This window comes from Botrytis cinerea, chromosome 10 (assembly GCF_000143535.2).
Source record: "Botrytis cinerea B05.10 chromosome 10, complete sequence".
Taxonomy (NCBI): domain Eukaryota; kingdom Fungi; phylum Ascomycota; class Leotiomycetes; order Helotiales; family Sclerotiniaceae; genus Botrytis; species Botrytis cinerea.
The window spans coordinates 1,884,925-1,904,297 of NC_037319.1; the positions used below are offsets into that span (position 1 = coordinate 1,884,925).

The 19,373-nt window shown below is 41.0% G+C and overlaps 6 protein-coding genes across 6 annotated transcripts; 4 read left to right on the forward strand and 2 right to left on the reverse strand.

Moving 5' to 3' along the window:
* Positions 1-93: 93 nt before the first annotated feature.
* On the forward strand, positions 94-776 carry BCIN_10g05000 (hypothetical protein). Its single transcript, XM_001557307.2, has 2 exons — positions 94-405; positions 465-776. Exons 1-2 carry the CDS (start codon positions 147-149, stop codon positions 524-526), a joined length of 321 nt encoding a protein of 106 aa, XP_001557357.1. The 5' UTR covers positions 94-146; the 3' UTR covers positions 527-776.
* Positions 736-2,833, reverse strand: BCIN_10g05010 (hypothetical protein). The gene is made up of 9 exons (XM_001557306.2): positions 2,531-2,833; positions 2,378-2,477; positions 2,292-2,317; positions 2,143-2,236; positions 2,024-2,088; positions 1,701-1,867; positions 1,432-1,597; positions 1,052-1,378; positions 736-998 (listed from the first exon to the last, which is right to left on the reverse strand). The coding sequence occupies exons 1-9, from the start codon at positions 2,757-2,759 to the stop codon at positions 829-831; spliced, it is 1,344 nt and encodes a 447-aa protein (XP_001557356.1). The 5' UTR covers positions 2,760-2,833; the 3' UTR covers positions 736-828.
* A 1,776-nt stretch (positions 2,834-4,609) lies between these two features.
* Positions 4,610-6,467, forward strand: BCIN_10g05020 (hypothetical protein). The gene is made up of 3 exons (XM_024695658.1): positions 4,610-5,280; positions 5,331-5,658; positions 5,723-6,467. The coding sequence occupies exons 1-3, from the start codon at positions 4,981-4,983 to the stop codon at positions 6,124-6,126; spliced, it is 1,032 nt and encodes a 343-aa protein (XP_024551452.1). The 5' UTR covers positions 4,610-4,980; the 3' UTR covers positions 6,127-6,467.
* A 4,172-nt stretch (positions 6,468-10,639) lies between these two features.
* Positions 10,640-11,118, forward strand: BCIN_10g05030 (hypothetical protein; the record flags this gene model as incomplete). The annotated part of the gene is made up of 2 exons (XM_024695659.1): positions 10,640-10,732; positions 10,792-11,118. The coding sequence occupies 2 exons, from the start codon at positions 10,640-10,642 to the stop codon at positions 11,116-11,118; spliced, it is 420 nt and encodes a 139-aa protein (XP_024551453.1).
* Positions 11,119-14,715: 3,597 nt separating this feature from the next.
* Bcubc1 lies at positions 14,716-17,164 on the reverse strand. The gene is made up of 4 exons (XM_024695660.1): positions 16,632-17,164; positions 16,040-16,528; positions 15,685-15,989; positions 14,716-15,609 (listed from the first exon to the last, which is right to left on the reverse strand). The coding sequence occupies exons 2-4, from the start codon at positions 16,301-16,303 to the stop codon at positions 15,435-15,437; spliced, it is 744 nt and encodes a 247-aa protein (XP_024551454.1). The 5' UTR covers positions 16,304-16,528; positions 16,632-17,164; the 3' UTR covers positions 14,716-15,434.
* A 161-nt stretch (positions 17,165-17,325) lies between these two features.
* Positions 17,326-19,353, forward strand: Bcrpt2. The gene is made up of 4 exons (XM_001557298.2): positions 17,326-17,528; positions 17,581-17,649; positions 17,713-18,534; positions 18,588-19,353. Exons 1-4 carry the CDS (start codon positions 17,526-17,528, stop codon positions 19,092-19,094), a joined length of 1,401 nt encoding a protein of 466 aa, XP_001557348.1. The 5' UTR covers positions 17,326-17,525; the 3' UTR covers positions 19,095-19,353.
* Positions 19,354-19,373: the final 20 nt, after the last annotated feature.

The window sequence follows — 19,373 nt, forward strand, 5'->3', positions numbered from 1 at the left end:
TGTGGCGCAGCTGCAAGCATCGGAGTTCGGTGAAAGTGTTCACCCGAAGTGGATCATTATACTTGTGCATTCAAATTTATTTCCTCATTCAAAGAATTCCATCTGCAATTTAATCCACAACACGAAATTTCAAAAATCATCTCACAATGGCATCCAAAAGCAACCCCAATGTTCCTCAAAAGAAGCGCAAGGTCGCAAACCGAGCAAAGACTCAACGCAAGAATGCCATCAACAAGATTACCAAAAACCCAAGAGGCACCAGAGCCAGTACTGTTCTACACCCTACGAGTGGACCTTTAGCACCTTTGTCCGGAAAGAAGGCTCGTAAGGTTCAAAAAGCGCAAAACTGTGCACGTCAAAGAGCATTGGAGCAGGCAATGAAGGAAGGAGATGTCAATATGACTGGTTAGTACTCTGCAAATCTGCAATTGATATCGAGGTTCTGATACTAATTATGACCGTAGAAGCGGCAGAGACTATATTCAAAGAAGCCAACGAGGGAATGGAGGTTGATCGCGTTGCATGAAGGATTTAATCACCGCATGGGATAATGGAGTAATGGCGATTGGAGTTACGGTCAAAATCTCGAGAATTGCGTGTCATAACGAGGATATTAGGGTTTTACTACAAGAGATGCGCAATATGGATGTTATACCTGAAGGAACTTTGTTGATATTTCATGAATATAGCATATTTGCAGAAGAATAGCAACGCGAGATTTATAACTCCAATGTATGAAGAAAAGTAAAATTTACAAATTTCTTCGCCTTCCTGCAACTATTTACACTTCTTATGTTTTCGCATGCATATCTATCCCCCATATGGCGACTATGGATAGGCTCTCTTCGTTGCTGGAACTTGTCCGGGGAAGAATGTAGTTGGGATCGTGGGGATAGGAATGCTAGCCGTGAGCGCATATCCAGCAGCCAAATCATTCGGCATTTTTGCTGCAGAGTACCCAGCAGGTGCTGATGATACCGTCTGTGTCACAATCGAGTCTACCATAGAGTTTGTTAGTCATTGCGATGATAAAAAAAATGTGGCAACTTACAAGCTGTATGCGCACTACCGTGAACCAAACATCCTCCATCACCCCAAGCATTTTGACATTTGTACAACTCGTAACTACCGGTGTCTGTCCACATTGCAAAGTTTGTAATGCTCAAACCCGCACAAGGTTGGCCTGTTGGACAAATGAGTTGGATAGGTGCTCTCAAGGTACCATCTGCACAAGTTCCTTTCCAGTTTGAAAAAGTGAGACCAGTATATAAAACACCGTTGCCAGTTGCTGGTGTTGATTTCCAATATGCGTCGATATCGAGAGAATATGCATTACTGTGGCCAATGAAATTTGAGAATACACTATCGGATACCGACCCTAGGAGATGTTTATCAGTAAAGGCAATGGTGATACGAGTGAAGAAAACTTACCTGATCCACCGTTACTCTTGATCATGAACATCTGATTGGATTGCCAGGAGTAGATGTTATTGTAAGTGATTTTCGAAATGGCAGTGTCTGCTCCCAAACTACCAATTGCACATCCACCGCTTACATTACAATGGATATTCTCGATCAGCATATGGTTAGATGGATTCTGAGTTTTGTTAGCATCATGTACATGAATTGCGATGTCCTGGATGAGATGAATCGCATAGTGGAGGCTTTCTAGGAGGGATTGCGAAGGTGACAGAGCATACCTTGACAGTGACACATTCGTCTTTGTTGGTAACTTCTACATCGTGGATATGAACGTTGAAGCCCCAAACATCGATTCCATCTAGTCCACCTTCGTTTCCACCACGGATGATCAGGTTATATACTTGACCGTTTTGCACGGTGTCGAGAATGAGATGGAATGCAGGAGCTAGTGAAATGTTCAGTAAACTTCGACGGCAAGAAGAAAGAGATATGTTGGGAAGAAAGCTAGAAGATGTAGTGCAGCTGACTGCATGCGAATGTATGAATATGGATCCGACAGAGTCAAATCATTCTAGTAGAGAAATGCCAGAAATAAACTTACAGTCGACAAGTGCGATGTCATGGATGGAAAAGTTGACGACGTTGATTAGTCGAATGAGACGAGGCCTTTGACAAGGGTTAACGATATCCTCTAGATGACTAGCAATCATAGAATCCTACCCATAAATTCCCTGTGCATGGAATACATATCCATAACCTTGGATAGCACCGCTTGATCTACTGCTGTAGAGTTCGAAGTCGGTAGAATCTTCGACTATAGGTGGGAATTAGAAAACGCCAGAAATTTAAATGCCAGGTGGAAAACCTACCAACAATCATATGCCCGCCTGCAGTACTGTGCACAAACTCTTAGTAAACTAGAAAAAAACGTGTTTGAAGCTGCAAGAGAGCTTACCCAGTTCTAAAAATGACACCCTCGAGGTTTATGGCCCATGCTTTACCACCAGATAGTGTAACCCATGTAGACATCGCATAGTTTCCAGAAGGGATATTCACTAGATTTTACCTTAGTATCATATACCAAAATTACGCAAGTCTGCAGACATACCGACGCCACCACTTGAGCAAGCATTGAACGCGGCAAGAAGAGGTGGTCCCAGATCTGTCTTTCCATCGGCCACTGCGCCATACTTAGTCACATCACAGACTTTCTTTGCCCATTTCGCATCTGAAGTAGTGAGGGGGCCAATTGGATAGCCAGAAGCTAGCTGTGCAGATACAAGAGATGGCAAGAACAACGACGCGGAAAGCAGAATTGCTTTCAGATTTAGACGCATTGTGAGTTCGGAGGACTCAAATTATCAGGTTTAGTTTTGAGTATGAGTGAAAGAGAGCATAGCACTTGATGGACAGAAGATAAATTTGGGGGAACATAGTCAGCACATATAAGTGCATAGCAATTCATTTTCCCTTGACGAAGGAGCTATCTAGCATGCTGAATGATCTTTCGCCAAGTTCACACCCGCTCAACAGGGCACCTAGATCTGTTTCTTGGCAATGGCCGGACTTGAAGGGTATTGTTGCGCTTATATATAAAATTGAGAGAAAAGGGAAAGGAGTCAGAAAATGCATGCACACGAGAGTATGAATGCATTCGGCCTTCCAGAAATGGGCATCCCATTTACCGAAAGGAGTAATGATGAACATTAAAAAGGTTACTCGCGACGATCAAACAGCAAATTTAGTACATTGGGTAAAGTAACGAAATTCAGCAACCCGTGATGTAAGGTACACTTGGCGATTCGTGGGATAAAAGCCAGCGAAACAACTTTATATTGCTATACCCCAGGGGTAATGACGCCTTGGCTACAGCAGAGATTTGAGGTTCATGATGTGTATGATTACCCCAGAAATCTGCCGGATAAATGCGGAGATTTTTCCAGCACCGGGAGATATTTTGGATAAAAATTAAGCTCATAGATCGTAACAGACACATGGATCAAGACTGGAAAAATGCCCCAGAAAACCCCGAAATATCCAAACATCGTAGGCCTTCCTAATTCTCGACATAAGAATGTTTTGTTTTATCCGACATCTCCTATACTGTAGAAGACTAGAGAGAAGCAATTAAGACTTCAATTGGCATCATCTCTTAACACCGCAGAACCCTCAATCTTGCTCTGGTAGATCACTGAAAGAAGGCTACGAATTTGAAGGCAGACACTCCCAAAGCGTGCTCTCCACTCCACCTACTGTGATTCCATTCCCTTGAGGCCGAGGTATTGTGTCTTTACGGCAGATTGTTCCCCGAGATCTCTCCATAATGCTATGTCGGTATTCTGTTCGGGGATAGCTGCCGTATCGCACAACATTAGGCCGACAAAGGAGGTTCATTTCTCCATCCACCCCAACTCGCAAACACCCAGATAGGAGGTATGGAATTGGCCTAAATTGCTGCATATCTTGGCATCCACCAACGCTGGTGATAATGAAGTCATGGTCGATACATGTATTACAAACGATTGTTCAAGAATTGAGAGGTTTGGTTTAGGTTATCTCCTTCATGAAATCAAAAGTGGGGAACACGGGACTTTAATGGTCTCAGAACAACAACCAGCGACTCTCGAGCGACTCATCAAAAATTTATACAAGTATGATATGCACTGAATTCATACCTGCTTTCGCCCTCAAGCATGAGACAACGGTACTTACAGTTGTAAAACTATGTCACCTAATACCAAGAAACAGATAGTATGCGTATCTCACGTGTGCCTACCATGGTATCGATCCTCAAAGTGCGAGTCTCTTCCTTATAGATCCTGACGATAGAGTAGGATCCTATCACCTGTACATCAAGATGACTATAGTCTTCCGTCTGATACTGTTCAATGCAGCCTCATCTTCAGGTATTGCGAGGACAAGAGTTTGTTTACATTGACTTTCAACTTTATCTTTGTTTCAAGCTATGTGTCAATTTCATCAACCCATTGCTCAAGTGTACATGGCGGTTATGATTTCTCATATGAAGTATGGGATTTGAGTATGATGATGCAATTTCCAAGTCATGCTATGCTGTGCCTCTCGCCTTCGTTTTAGCGTGGATTGAATCTATTCGAAGGATCAAATATACCCAGATATTGACGTTTCTATTGGCCCCGGCATTGGACAAGTTGTTTTAAGCCTCTTTGCGCAGTCGATCTACCCTGCATTCTTGCAATTATAACAAAATTTCAATAAGTTGATTGGCTACATCATTACGAGTATAAAGATAGAGATTTTTGCTTCGCAGTGAGTAACCGTTTCGAAATTTGGCAGGTCAAGCTTATGCACTTCACATTTGTACATCTTGGAATGCTTACGACGGTTTTTCCATGAGAATCCACAGTTCAGTAAATAATATGGCGTTTTATTTCACCTTAATCTTAACAATTCATACGTACTTATATCAAGCCCTCTGAATTTAGCATCTTCAGCCCTCTTCCCTACTGAATTTTTTTGGTTGATGAGAAAGAGTCCCATCCGCCAACACCACTACGTCGATCCTACTTTTGCATCAACATGTACCATCAAAAGGTAAAACAAATGCTGCGTTTCATTACTTTTGTACTTTCTATCTCAACTATCACAAAGGCTCAAACGCTCGTTGGTTGCGATTCTGTGAACTGCGGCACTCAGTATAATCCACCCAGTTGCCTTGTCGATGGTGCCACACTTTCCGCGATCGGAATTACTTCATTTAACACTTCTGTCAATTCTTCACCATTTACCTGGACATTGGGAATTCAAGAATCGGATGAAACAGCTGAATCTTCTGTCCCTACTACGCACCTCAAGAACCGTCAAACTTCTTCGTATCCTGTAGGCCCTGTTAAACCTACAGCCACCTACTCTATCAATATAACATTGAGCCGGGACTTTTATCTCGGCACTCCTCCGACAATAAATTAACATCGGAGTCAAACACCCATGCATGCGCACTATTCTTCGATGGAATAGCATCAGACTTAACATTTGGAACCAGCGCTACAGGAACATGTAATGATGCACTCACAGCATCTTGTGTTGATGACCTTTTAGCTCAATCTCAATCTCAAATGGCCAAACTTTTGTCACGCACCTCGAACGCTCAAAATGAAACAAAGATTTGCAGTGCATTACAATCAGCCATCAAATCTCAAGCTCCGGCATCTTGTATTGCGGCAAAGTCTGGTAGCTGGGGAGACATTTTTGCACAAGGTATATGAAACCCAGAAATTAGCGATACGGTAACGAAAGTTTGTAGTTAATATGACAATAATAGGGTTGAGCTCCCCAATTTCTCCTCCAAACACACCCAAGTCACCCGATTGTATCCCAACGACTGGAGAGAATTACGAGTTATCTTTGATCCACAATACCACATCCTCTAGTATAACGGATGTCAGTCACTCAGTATTACTTTCAGACCTCGCGAAGGGCAAATTTTATGATGGCATTACCCCGATCCTTACGGTTTTATGGAACACATCCAGTTTCAATGATACCTCGTTCATTGCTACCAGTGCAGAATCGCATTTGAGTTGTTTGAAAGTGGTGGAAAGTACGAATGGAGAGGCTGGGGGCACTTCTTCGCCTACAAAATCTGAAGGCTCTGTTATGGGTACAGATAGGTATTGGAATTGGGGTATAGTAACGGTTGTTTGGGGATGGATTTTGTTTCTTTAGTAGTGAGGATTTGTGTGCGGATTAGAAATGTTGATAACTGCATCCTACAGAGATCGAAGAATGTTACTTCATCCGCGCCTTCTGGGAGTAGATCTCTGATCTATATGTGAGAGCTCTCATCTAATGCTACTTTGATTTTTACATGGAATTTTTTGTGTGTGAAGTATACGGATGAAGTAGCACTTACGATGGATGGTAGGTCCTAAATGTCAATGTTGCATTTTGTCTAAAGAACTAGCTATATACAGGAATCATCATGCCTTAAATAAGGCCTATTGAAAGAGCTAGTCTCTTTCGCATCTGCTTAGGATTATAATACAATGGCTATTGAATTGAAGTCATTCACTACGTTCACACAAAACCTTGAATGAATTAATTTAAGAATGACTTATAGTATAGGAAAAAGTAAAGATGCCGAATATAGTTACAGATAACGCAATTACTGATCCTGTTTGTACGAGAAAGATACAGGAGACGTAGCACCCACGAATTTCGTAGGTCCTAATTGTCTAACTGTATTCTGTCTAAAGAGCTAGCTATGCTCAAGAGGTAGTAGGCCTTATATAGACCTACTGAAAAAGCTAGCCTCTTCTTTATTCACTTAAGGCTTTGTTACAGTAGCCTTACTACAGTAGTAATTGGATTGAAGTCATTCACTTTGTTCACACGGATCCAGCGAAATAGCGAAGCATCTACAACGATTGCATGTGAAGATGTCGCAGTTGCTAGCATTCTTAGTCCAACCGTCACAAACTTCGACGTGATACCTCTGAATGGATTGCTAGATATTTCTTGTCTGTAGCGCCGCTGGGCGTCTAATGAGAATGTGCGGTGGTTTTCTGGACAATTTTTTCCCCTTCAAATTTGCATGATACTGCATCGCATAGTAGAGTATGAAACATGTAGACTTTCACGAAGGTCGAGACCTGCTTATCATATCGGGTTTGATGCAATGAATTTTGCAATTTTACGAGGCCACTATGACGTGGTTCCCGTTCTTATCAAAAAATCGTGCTGCATTTCAAGAGAAAATCAATATATGCGCCTCGCGAGAATCTGTAACACTATTGACTTTAGCTGCATGGGGTAGTCACCATCATACTATGCGTTTCATACTCGAAAAGGGACGAGCTATTGGTAAGAGTGGCGAGATGGCTCTGTACTACGCAGTTGTTCATGGTGATTTCTTAATGACACGCCTTCTTCTCGCGGCTGGGGTGTCTCCTTCTGGGAGGCTTCACGGCGTTAGCAACCCAGTCCGTACGGAAATTCGGAAAGAATGGGGCCATATTCTGCAATTGTTGTTATCTGCGGGTGCTAAGGAGATAGAACTATCTGACAATGGATTATATTTTGGACAACAAACCAAAGCTCCGCGGCAGCTATGGCATACTTGTGGTAGATATTGATTCGGTTGGATGATTTTCTTTGGCTCGCTCAAACTTCACCAAGAGCAAGATCAGTATTTCAAGCTCAAGGATATCTAAACGTAGCAACTAAAATCTCCTAACGTCCAAAATCATCTACACAACCTACCAAGCAAAATCTAAGAGCAATCCCATCAACTGACATGTGCTAATATTGCCTCTTGAGACAGACAGAGATTCCAGCTATGCCTGAATAATACCAAAAACTAGTTCGTAAATCTACGTCTTTTTGAGAAATCGAAGGTTAGTTCCCGACAATCAAGACCATATGCCACCAACCTAAGCCATCACTGACTTTTTTCTCCTCTTTTGAATCCATAGCCCAATCTATGGTGTCCTTCCTGAAATCGAGACCCTTGCTTGTATAAGCATCTTTGATCATTTTTCTGGTTCCAACATTCTTCGCATTTTGCTGAACCACCATCTTCAGGACTCCCGATCAGGTCCGCCAATTTGCGACCATATTTGATACGTTATAATAGACAATTGGAGTCTCTTGGAGTTGCTTGAGGCCAAGTTGTCATTAGCAGCTTCTACGTCATCAACCACAATGATGCCTTCGTCTGCGTTATACCCTCCGTGATTAACATTTCTATATTCTCGACCTGCCTTCAGCTCCACACTATCCCAATCTATATTAATGATTGCGTTAGAATTTTGATAGAGTCAGATGGCTTGTTCAGTCTACTCACTTAATACAGTAAAAAATGGTTCACTAGAGTGTCAAAGCTCAGACTTTTTGAATGTATTGGCGAGTTTCGGATATGGCCAATCCTCAAATATAGCCGTCTAGCCCGGTATCGGGTTGGGGATGTCTATGTCAACAGGGTTTACCAGTGCATAGCCCTGGATGAGATGTATCGCAAGCCTCCGTGATTTCTTGTTGGGGTAGTGGATTGGATTCTGTTTCAGTATTTGATCTTGTGATTTCTTCCGTCTCTGGGACGATCTCTACAGTGACTTGGGCTTGAAGAAAACGAGTCTAGGAATTAGATTCTTGGTAAAGTATGCATGATCGATAGAAGCTATCAGAGGTAAGTATAGACCATTGTCCAATCTAAACTTGGGAAGTTTATGAGCCTTTGATTAATTCAAACATTTATTGACAGAAAGTATTGATGAAAATTACACGAGAGGATTAAGTGCTTCTTATGAACGAAACGCAGTGTAAATTCAATATTTGAAGTTTGGAGCCAATTTTTGGAGGGTGACTTGCAGGCACAATCTTTAGAGTCACATTAAGGTGTCAGTGAAATTAAACCTCGCTGGTGATGAAGCAGGGCTCGACCGTTTATCCCATGGAGCCCAAGAGTTATCAGGACTGCGGCAAGCCAAATGATAGAGTATCGCATGTTGAGTCTATCTACGGCGTCAAGGATTGAGAAGAGATAATAGACGTATGTAGTATTCAGGTAAAAGTTGACAGTTATCGGGAAATAATATGATTATTGGCAGGTAATAATGATGGGAACTTGATTGAATTGAAACATTGTTGTGTTTGCAGATTTTACACCTTGGCTCAAGACCGTCAATATATAGTAGTTAATGAAATCTATCTGAATGAACTTGCCAGATCTCAAAGCTATTACCTCATGAGATTTATGCATGTACAAAGTCTCAAATCCAACAACATATTGCAGCTAGACTTCATGACTGAAAATTATCTTTCGAAGGATTTGGACTCCTTCAGGATTCCACAGGGACTGCAAACATGTTAGTGTCTTAATATGGTTATATACTTCTGGCTTGATGTTTTAATAGTGGCAAGATTAAAAGATCGCGATAATAATAGATATCACAGAGAAGGATTCCAGCGAGGAAAAGCAATCTTCAGAATTACAAGAAGTATAGCATGACAAAGAAGACGATTTGATTAATGATTTGTCGAAACGAGCTTGAGGGTTATGAACCTAAGTTTGTCTGCATTAAATCGTCAAAAGCCAAATTTGGCACTGCATTGAGGATTTTGGGTGTGGTATCTAACAAAATCGAGATTGCAAAAGAAGTTTGCAAACATGAAAAGGGACACATATCGACACGGATAGAACTACTAGGAATATCATAAGTTAGTATAACCATGCCACCTAGTGTTGCAGAGTTAATAACTCCGAATTTGGTGATATCTAGATTGCGGTTGTCTTTTTTGTTGCAAATAGTTAGTTGGTACGTACGAAAAATGTAGTCGTGCCCCTGAATCGAATCGCTTAATTTTTGCCGTGCTTTTAGGATCAAAGTACCAGTAGTTTTACGGATATATCGGTTGCTTTGGACCCCTACGTACTAAAATCGATTATATTTAGTTGCTGCAATCATCGAAAGCCAACGCAAAGACCAACGGGAAACGTTTCATACCTTAAGGCACAGGACCCATCGCCAAGATAATGCAGGGGCACAGGACGAATATTTGCTTCAAATTTATGCCTGATAATCATTAATTGGCTCATATACCAACATCCACTGCTTAAAATCACGAATTATACCACCCAACGTGTCATTTTGGGATATCGTTGCATGTTTTGGAGTTGTACTTTTGTCCCTCTTTTGCATTTGTTGGAGGCTACTCGGTACGTTGGTACCAAATTGAATCCTTCAGAGAGTAGCTTTCATCGCCTCCAAATCTACTTCCCTTGGCCCGCAAGTATCATCATATGACTCACCGGGAAGAATTTTGTTTCGTCTACGACTACGAGACCTCATAATGCCACACTTCCTTTACCTCAAAAATGCAACGCATTTGGTCTTGCTTTACTTCTCAAGTAGGATTCAAAGCATGATCCTCTTTGTCAGGTTTGAAACTAGTAAACGCGGTCCAGTCTCTGAATTCCAAATATTGTGTCACCAATGCCTAACATTTTCAGCTCAATGCGAAGAGCGAGAACCGGCTTTATAGAATGAACGTAGCAGCGACATAGACCGAGAACTATATAAAGTATTGAAGGTTTCTCTAGACTTCTACCTATCTATCTTCACCAACAAGTCTTTGGAAATCAATTCAAGACGACGACAATTCTCATCTTAACTTTCATTTTACCAGAGTATACTATGTTCTTTCCACTTAAGTTCTATCAAAGCATCTACCAAAAAATATGGCGAATGCTATTGGACTCGCCGTTAGAGGGCTTACTATGATACCTCTCCTCGATGAAGCATTTCCAAACAAGATTGCCAAGACCACGGTGGTCCGCATTAGTGTAGAGACATCTACATCAGAAGAAACACAAGACAAGATAGCTTATAGGGAAATATTCCTGGGATTCAACTATTCGATGTTGCAGGACGATTGGTATCGGATATGGAAGGTAGCAGCAAAAATAATATTGCTGACGGCAGCTGGGAAGATATCAAGCTTCCAGCCAGTGATGATTTGGGAGGTAGACAAGCTCAGTATATATCTGCTGTATCTGGAGGCAATGATGCTATCTGTATCTCTTATATTACTGTTACTTGGCCAGATAGCCTGAAGGAATCTTGGATGGGTGACTGGGGATATTTATGTGGTGGACCATGGTACCCGGCTCATACAATCTCTAATGTTCAAGGTGACTATAAGCCAGAATTTACGTGAATTGACAGTGATGGGAGCAATGGAATCGGCATCAAGGGGCTAGGAATTCACATCACAGACTTTATACCAACAAAGGCACATCTTGATGCATATCAAAACGACACTTTCCTCGTCTGTGATAACAAACCTCGCTTTTGAATGTACGTTGATATCGATACGGATATGTTTTTACCATATTTCGATCCTATTCTTAAATTCAAGCAAAAGAATCTCCTTGATGTTGATAGGTTATTAGTCGTGGGCGTTGACGGTAGTAGACTAAATTGCAACCCCCCACCACCAGTTTCTTCTCCAGTACTGGAGGAACGAAGAAGCGAAAACAGTTCCGTTCATCGTGGATACCCAATTATCTGCTACATATTCAAGGACGAAAATGGCAAATAGTTCAAAAATAATCAACAATACCAGCACCACTTTTACTGGTCTTCGTTCGCACTCGTTTGTAGGCAGATTGATCACGAGCAATCACACTAGCCACAGTGCCAACTAAAGTTGCGCTAGTGATACTTCTGTTGGTCCAGACTTCGTTTCATATCAAGAAGGAGTATACTGTAACATGGAGAACATGCAAACTTATCAACTTTGTCTCCTCAATCTCAGCAATTCTACAATTGTCGAGATTTTCTTTGATCTTAAGATTAGGGTTTTGATGGATCACAAACTTATTAATGCTCGAGATAAGTCTCTTCCCGACAAAGAGTATCATACCGTCGAGAGCTGGTATCCGAGTGTCAGCATTACATAAGATACTTTGAGGAAAGATACTTTGAGGAAAGTTTGTGCTTGGACCTAGGTTACTGTTTTCTTTTCTGATTTTATGCCGTGGCGTTTTTCATATATCTGTGCAGCAAACAACAGGAACAAACTATGGAGGAGCGTATGTTTTGGACAAAAATTTCGAATAAAAAAGCACTAAAGATACCTAGGTAGTTCAATTCTAATTTGAACAATGAGTCTTCAATGCACTACTTTGATATCAACAACGTACCCTCATTATTCGAATATGGTTTAGAGAGAAAGGATCGATTGTTCATAGTTGATCTGAAGAAATGATCTCATTCTTCTTAACAAATCCAAAGAATGAGTCCCCAATGTTCAAATTTGATTCATGAAATAAGAACCCAATGTACACATTTGACTTGAACCACACCAATTAATTCAAAATTATGTGAAAAATGAGATCTGAATATCTCAAACACGCATCGCAAGATGTAAAATATATTAGAGCCATCTTCGCAAAATCTAATTTATGTCCACTTTCACAAAAGTATTAAAATTTTTTCTCTTTACTTTTCTTTATTCCCATTTTATACCGGTCGTTTTGGTAAAACAAAAAACCCCCCTCCTACTATTACATAACTACTCTGTAATAAAGTTCTGCACAACTCATTAATAAAGGGATCATTCCTATTGTCAATCCACAATAGCATTAACACACTACCTAAGCTTTGAGATATACGCAAAGTTATGAAGATATCAAACTCGTCACTTTCAGGAAGGAATCTTCTACATCCAGGCACCAAAGTTACAATCTTCTCGTATTCATTGATCTGATCAAGACTTCCGAGATCGCTAAAGCTATACCCCAAAGTCAGTTGAACAATTTATCGTCTCAACGGAAATATGTTGACGAGACAATAGATACATTCGAACCAACCAATCACTTATTCTTACAATCAACGATCAACGATCAAAAATACCAGAATCTGCTTCCTCGACTCCAGCCGTTGCTACCACTGGATCTGGTACATTATTCTAAACAATCTAATAGACTCTCAACAACCGTGGCGGTAATCGAGAGTGCATTGTTATATGAGTTTTCAGTCCAAAGAGGGGTAGAAATGGCGGATCACGGGGCAGGACATGATATAGATAGCTAAACATTCTCGGAAAGCAACAGATAATGGATGAAGTTGATAATTTTTGTGGCTTTAGTCAATCAGGAATAAGATTTCCAAAGATCTCAGGAAATTTATAGTGTGGATAGATTTAATGACAATATTAATTTCCACATGAAGGGACGAACTTAACAAGAAATGCAAAAAAAATCTTCCTCGACTGTAACTAAATGATCCTTGATCTATCTCATCTAATAAAAAACTACAATCCATACAAGACCCTCTTTCATCTTTTTGTAACACAACAAATTTGCAATCAATAACCCCATCTCCCAATAAATGACCAATCAATCTTCCAACCCAAGTGCCAAATCATGCAATCCCCCCCTCAAAAAAAAAGAATCCATTAAGAATAGAAAACAATCAATCAACACAAAAATCCCACAATTCATCTTATCACATTATTCTACTTCCGAGAGAGACCATGCTAATCGACATCATAATTTTTCCCGAGTAGTTTTATTAGCCGAGGCCCCTTTTTCATCTATCTATCCACACATTCAACTCCACTTTTTTTTCAAGTTCTTCCCCTCCCACCCCCCTCCCTCAAAAAAGATAAGAATACCAAGAAGAGAATCCAAAAAATCCTATACACATAGTTTCATCAATTTTCTGATTTAAAAAACTAATCAATCATGATTCATTGTGATTTGCTGGATGATACATTATATTAATTTGACAAATAGTATTTGAATTTTCTTTCAAAACCCGTCTAGCATTCAACTACTCCTCCGACAGAAGCAAGAATTTAAGATATGAAGAATAACTGATTGATCCCTTATAACCCCAGAAAAGAAATAATAAGCACTTCTTCGTACAACTCATACAATACTACACTACACTACAATCCAACAATCCAACAATCCCGATACTCAGCCTAGCTAACCACATTTCACACCTCTCAAGTCCCAAGTTTCAACAATTTTTACATTTATATTTATTATACACACATCCCTATGTATTTAATATCTAATATCTAATATCTAATATCTAATATCTAATATCTAATATCTAAACTCTAATATCTAATATCTAATATCTAATATCTAATATCTAATATCTAATATCTAATATCTAATATCTAATCTAATATCTAATATCTAATATCTAATATCTAATATCTAATATCTAATATCTAATATCTAATATCTAATATCTAATATCTAATATCTAATATCTAATATCTAATATCTAAACTCTAATTCCTCCCCCTCACAATCTACACACCCAGTCGCAATCCCCGCACCCCCTCGCAATTCTCCAACTTCCAATTATCCAATTATCAATTCTCTCTTTGCAAAGTCTAATTTCCACAATAAACAAGCCACTCGCTATTACTATTTCATAATTAAACTCCATATAATCATTATCAGAATAATCACATATCACATCACTATCATCGTTACTATTAAATCATCATCGTCATATCATTACACAAACCATCTACATCTACATCTACATCCACATCCCCAACTATCATTCTAAAATCCCAAATATACACATATCACCCACCCACCAGAAAATCAAGCATGAGAATCTCTCTCTCATCCCATACACTCCCTAATACACCACAATTATCACAAGCTATACAGAAAAATATCCTAAATATTATTGAGGAAGAAGTCGTTTGATCCTTGAATGGATAGGCCAAAGCCGTTATTGGTACGAGAAGGATACGGAAGACGTAGCACCCACGAATTGCGTAGGTCCTGTATATCTAATTGTGTTCTATCTAAAGAGCTAGCTACGTATTGAAAGTAGTAAGCCTTATAAGGGCTTACAGAAAGAGCTAGTCTCTTTCGCATTCGCTTAGGGCTTTATTACAGTTTCTGTATTACAGTGGTAATTGAATTGAAGTCATTCACTTCGTTCACACAGCCGTCAATGCCATATATATATCGAAACATACTGATTTATAAGTCAATGTCACGATATGGTTACAAAGCCAGAGCGCCCAAACTGAACAACTCCTTATGTACTCGCTTGCCATCTTATTACCTTGTCTTCAAATCCATTCATCCAAATCACATATTGCAAAGCAAAAGATGTAAAAATGTTTGATGTGCAATTGAATAAAAAGCTATAGGTAACGCCATGTGGATACATATCCATGCCAACGCCTATGCTAATGACGCTTTGTTCCCAGAAATGGCTCAAATTCCGAGATGCCATTCCCCATCCATACCTTCAGCATTTCTTGACTGTAATTGCAATATAGCAATTCCGTATACCTTTACAGAAAGATAATGAGCTTGAAATTCTTTCCTTGAATCTCGGTCGTACGTTCGAATCGCAAAGGTATTATGCTTCATTTGATCGAAAAATTGTGCGCCCATCATATTCCTTTTAATTTGCCCATTCATTCATTCATTCATTCATCCAACCACCATTCATTGTATGTCGAAGATCATTCATGAGTCATGGTTCTCCGAGAAGTCTTGCGGTGATATCACCCATGTAAGCCTCCTCTAATTCGTAGTCCTCCCCGCCATGGCGATCGATATGAACGAAGTTGAATGCGTCGACTACCTTTTCGATATCAAACCCCATGGAAACGAAACGATCGACTAGAGCCTTGTTGTATCCTTGATACCTGTTGTAATTTCTTGTTAGTCTGCCATCTACTATAAACATACAAGGGAAAACAATTAAAAGAAAACTGGCGTACTTCAACATCTCCTGTCGCGCCTTCTCCTCCTGTGATTGATGTTTGACCGGTGGAAGATATGAAGGGCTTGAAGCGGCAGCCTGAGACCATTTTGTGACCCTGGGGGCACCGGCATAATGAATTGCCCAGTCGCGTGCCTTCTCTCGAAATTCCTTGGGATGGTTGATCAACATAGTGGCTACCTCGGCATCTTGAGGATCCTTCGGCTCGGGTTCGCTGAGGAGAGATTGAAGGGAAAGGAGAGCGGACTTGATGGTTAGAACCGGAGACCAGGCTGAGGACAAGGTATCAAGACAGATGGCACCCTGTTCAATCGTTAATATTGAATCCCACTTCCTAAAGGGTCAAAACCTACAGTCTGACTGCTGACATTTGGATGCCAGACCTTGGTCGAGAAATTCATGTGTGGAGGTTTGAATGGATATTCATTGGGAATCTTGATATCGACAAGGTATGTGCCTCCTTCGTAGGGTGTGTCTGGCGGGCCTGGAAAAGAACCTCGAAGGCTGGTCAGATCGCTATCATTACCATCTCTTGCCTGACAAAATATTTGAGCGCCAGGATCGTTTGCGATATCGTTCAACTCTTTGGCGATACGACGCATTCTATTAGAAGACATTTTTGTGCAGTAAAATGGATGTTGATGATGTTGATGTTGATAAGAGTTCGAGGTTTTATGGTCGAGTTTCGAGGTCAAGATTGACTTTTGTGATCGGGTTCGAGGATACGTGATGTCTTATCCGACTCGAAAATTTCGCAACTGCTCTGTGTAGGCAATTCTCGGATTCTTTGGCTAGTGAATATCAATCGAGAATGAGGTGGTGAATTCGCTTTTACTCTCAAACTATTTCAAGTCAGATTAAGAAGATCGTTCGAAGGTCGTAGTGTGTAGAATACGCTGAATAATAAGGACTAAGAAAGAGTGGCTTTCAAGACAAGGCACATACCAATAAAGCCTTGTGGAAGCAGTGGTGTATTCATGTAACCCAAGAAAGTTACCAATACTCGCACTTCATAGATGCTTGCGGATCTAAATTTGGCGGGGTTATTGATAAAATAGTGTGCTGAGTGGATAGCCGTCCCACTTTCTACCTAGCAGTCACCGTCAATTGAATATTGAATGTCTCGCCGCCCGTAACCTCTCGTACCATACGGGATGCTGGATGCTGGATGCGGGATACGGGATCACAACTGGTGAGACTGGACTGCAGAGAATGGTGTGTCAAAGAAATGTCATGAATAGAGGCCAAGAGATGACGAGCCCTTATGTCCAGCTTTATGCCCAACGGTTGCCCAGCATATGCTGTGTAGATTGGAGATATGTTTGTTGATGTGACTGTATATGTTTTGGTCAATGAGAAGGGTGGTATATCTCGTACAATGGATTGACATATGGAGGGGGGAATCATGGCATCCGACCAGGCCAATACATCCATCCCATCCCGACTTTCGGGCACCACTCGAATTCACTACTGCTACCAAAAATAGACTAAAAAGTTGGTGCCTGATACATTGAGTGTGTGAGGCGAGAAGGCTTAGTAAGGCATGTAAGGCTACCACGGCGACCTACTCGTTTCTAAGGCATCGATGACTTATCACATCGCCCAGGTGGTCCAAGCCAAGCTAGCTTCTCATTCATTCGCGTCGTTCTTGTCGCCTTGTTGCATCGTTGTAGAAGGCTAAAAGAGCATCCAAGCTGTTGCTATCTATTACAACCAAAATAAACCACCTTTCTCAACTTCAAACTCCACAACCGCATCCGAATATATCCTATCAAGAATCCCGACCATTCGAATTCCTACATCGTCTTACTGAAAGCTTCTTGACCTACCAAGAACAAGATGGTAAGCTTCTCACCCATGGTTTATGAGCGGCAATATTAATATCGTCTCAAAGGGTCAACAACCATCCGGCCTTGGTGGTAATCAGCCAGGTGGAGATGGAAAAGATGACAAGTCTAAGAAGGTATGCACACGCATTCGTCATCGTGATAGAAAAATGGACGATGGACTGATTGCCCAACAATAGAAGGATAAGCCAAAGTACGAGCCACCACCAAGACCAACAACTAGAATCGGTCGCAAGAAGCGTAAGGCTGCAGGACCAAATGCCTCCGCAAAGCTACCAGCCGTCTATCCGACATCCCGATGCAAACTCCGATATCTTCGAATGCAACGGATTCACGATCATTTGCTCCTCGAAGAAGAATATGTTGAGAACCAGGAACGTCTGAGAAAGGCCAAGGCTGCAAAGGAAGGGACAGCAGCACCCGCTAATGCTGGAGGTGACGCAGATGCCGCTGACAGAAACGCCGATGAGAGAGGTCGTGTTGATGATATGCGTGGTAGTCCAATGGGTGTTGGAACTTTGGAGGAAATGATTGATGATGATCATGCTATCGTTTCGAGTACCACCGGACCGGAATACTACGTCTCCATCATGTCTTTTGTCGACAAAGATCTCTTGGAGCCAGGTGCGAGTGTATTGCTGCATCACAAATCCGTTTCGATTGTTGGTGTTCTTACCGACGACACGGATCCTTTGGTTTCAGTGATGAAGCTTGACAAAGCTCCAACGGAATCTTACGCAGATATTGGTGGTCTCGAGTCGCAGATTCAAGAAGTGCGAGAATCAGTCGAGCTACCATTATTACATCCTGAATTATATGAGGAGATGGGTATCAAGCCCCCCAAGGGTGTTATTCTTTATGGTGCGCCAGGTACCGGAAAGACTTTATTGGCAAAGGCGGTTGCAAATCAAACAAGTGCAACGTTCTTGCGAATTGTTGGTAGTGAGTTGATTCAGAAGTACTTGGGTGATGGACCTAGACTTGTTCGACAACTTTTCCAGGTATGCATATTTCCAATGTTTGTTCTGGGTAAGATGAATACTAATATTTTTAGGTTGCCGCCGAAAATGCACCATCCATCGTCTTCATTGATGAAATTGACGCCATCGGTACTAAACGTTACGAATCTACATCTGGTGGAGAACGTGAAATTCAAAGAACTATGTTGGAGCTTCTTAATCAACTTGATGGTTTCGATGACCGTGGAGACGTTAAGGTTATCATGGCTACAAACAAGATTGATACTCTTGACCCTGCTCTCATTCGTCCAGGACGTATCGACCGAAAGATTCTTTTCGAGAATCCTGACCAACATACTAAACGCAAGATTTTCACTCTTCACACATCTAAGATGTCCTTGAACGAAGATGTCGATTTGGAAGAATTCATTAACCAAAAGGATGATCTTTCCGGTGCTGATATCAAGGCGATCTGTTCTGAGGCTGGTTTGATGGCACTGAGAGAGCGTAGAATGCGTGTCCAAATGGCGGATTTCAGGGCTGCAAGGGAACGTGTCTTGAAGACAAAGAGTGAGGGCGAACCTGAGGGTTTGTACTTGTAGAGGAGAGATGGGTGCTGAGACGAGGGAGATGTAAGATGAGCTAGAGCGCCTGATCATTTTCGTAGCTCGTGTATTCCAGATATCCCATGGTTAATGAATGCATTTAATGGCTCGACAAAAATTTGCCTCTTGATTTGTTCTGCCGTACAATATAGGGTTATATGCATGCCTATTCAACTTATATTGGTGATGGTATGATGTTACTTTTTTTTTTCTATATTTTCTATGCTATGAATCTAAATATTTATACAACTCGCCAACTTCCAGCCAAGTGGCTCA

Coding starts and splice junctions, on each gene's coding strand:
- BCIN_10g05000 (XM_001557307.2), top strand. CDS start 147: ATGGCATCCAAAAGCAACCCCAATGTTCCTCAAAAGAAGCGCAAGGTC. Junction 406..464: donor AGGAGATGTCAATATGACTG/GTTAGTACTCTG, acceptor TTATGACCGTAG/AAGCGGCAGAGACTATATTC.
- BCIN_10g05010 (XM_001557306.2), bottom strand. CDS start 2,759: ATGCGTCTAAATCTGAAAGCAATTCTGCTTTCCGCGTCGTTGTTCTTG. Junction 2,237..2,291: donor AGGCGGGCATATGATTGTTG/GTAGGTTTTCCA, acceptor TCCCACCTATAG/TCGAAGATTCTACCGACTTC. Junction 1,868..2,023: donor TGACATCGCACTTGTCGACT/GTAAGTTTATTT, acceptor ACATTTCACTAG/CTCCTGCATTCCATCTCATT.
- BCIN_10g05020 (XM_024695658.1), top strand. CDS start 4,981: ATGTACCATCAAAAGGTAAAACAAATGCTGCGTTTCATTACTTTTGTA. Junction 5,281..5,330: donor GTCAAACTTCTTCGTATCCT/GTAGGCCCTGTT, acceptor TATAACATTGAG/CCGGGACTTTTATCTCGGCA. Junction 5,659..5,722: donor GGGAGACATTTTTGCACAAG/GTATATGAAACC, acceptor TGACAATAATAG/GGTTGAGCTCCCCAATTTCT.
- Bcubc1 (XM_024695660.1), bottom strand. CDS start 16,303: ATGTCTTCTAATAGAATGCGTCGTATCGCCAAAGAGTTGAACGATATC. Junction 15,990..16,039: donor CAAATGTCAGCAGTCAGACT/GTAGGTTTTGAC, acceptor ACGATTGAACAG/GGTGCCATCTGTCTTGATAC. Junction 15,610..15,684: donor GCGCGACAGGAGATGTTGAA/GTACGCCAGTTT, acceptor AAATTACAACAG/GTATCAAGGATACAACAAGG.
- Bcrpt2 (XM_001557298.2), top strand. Junction 17,650..17,712: donor AAGATGACAAGTCTAAGAAG/GTATGCACACGC, acceptor GCCCAACAATAG/AAGGATAAGCCAAAGTACGA. Junction 18,535..18,587: donor TTGTTCGACAACTTTTCCAG/GTATGCATATTT, acceptor TAATATTTTTAG/GTTGCCGCCGAAAATGCACC.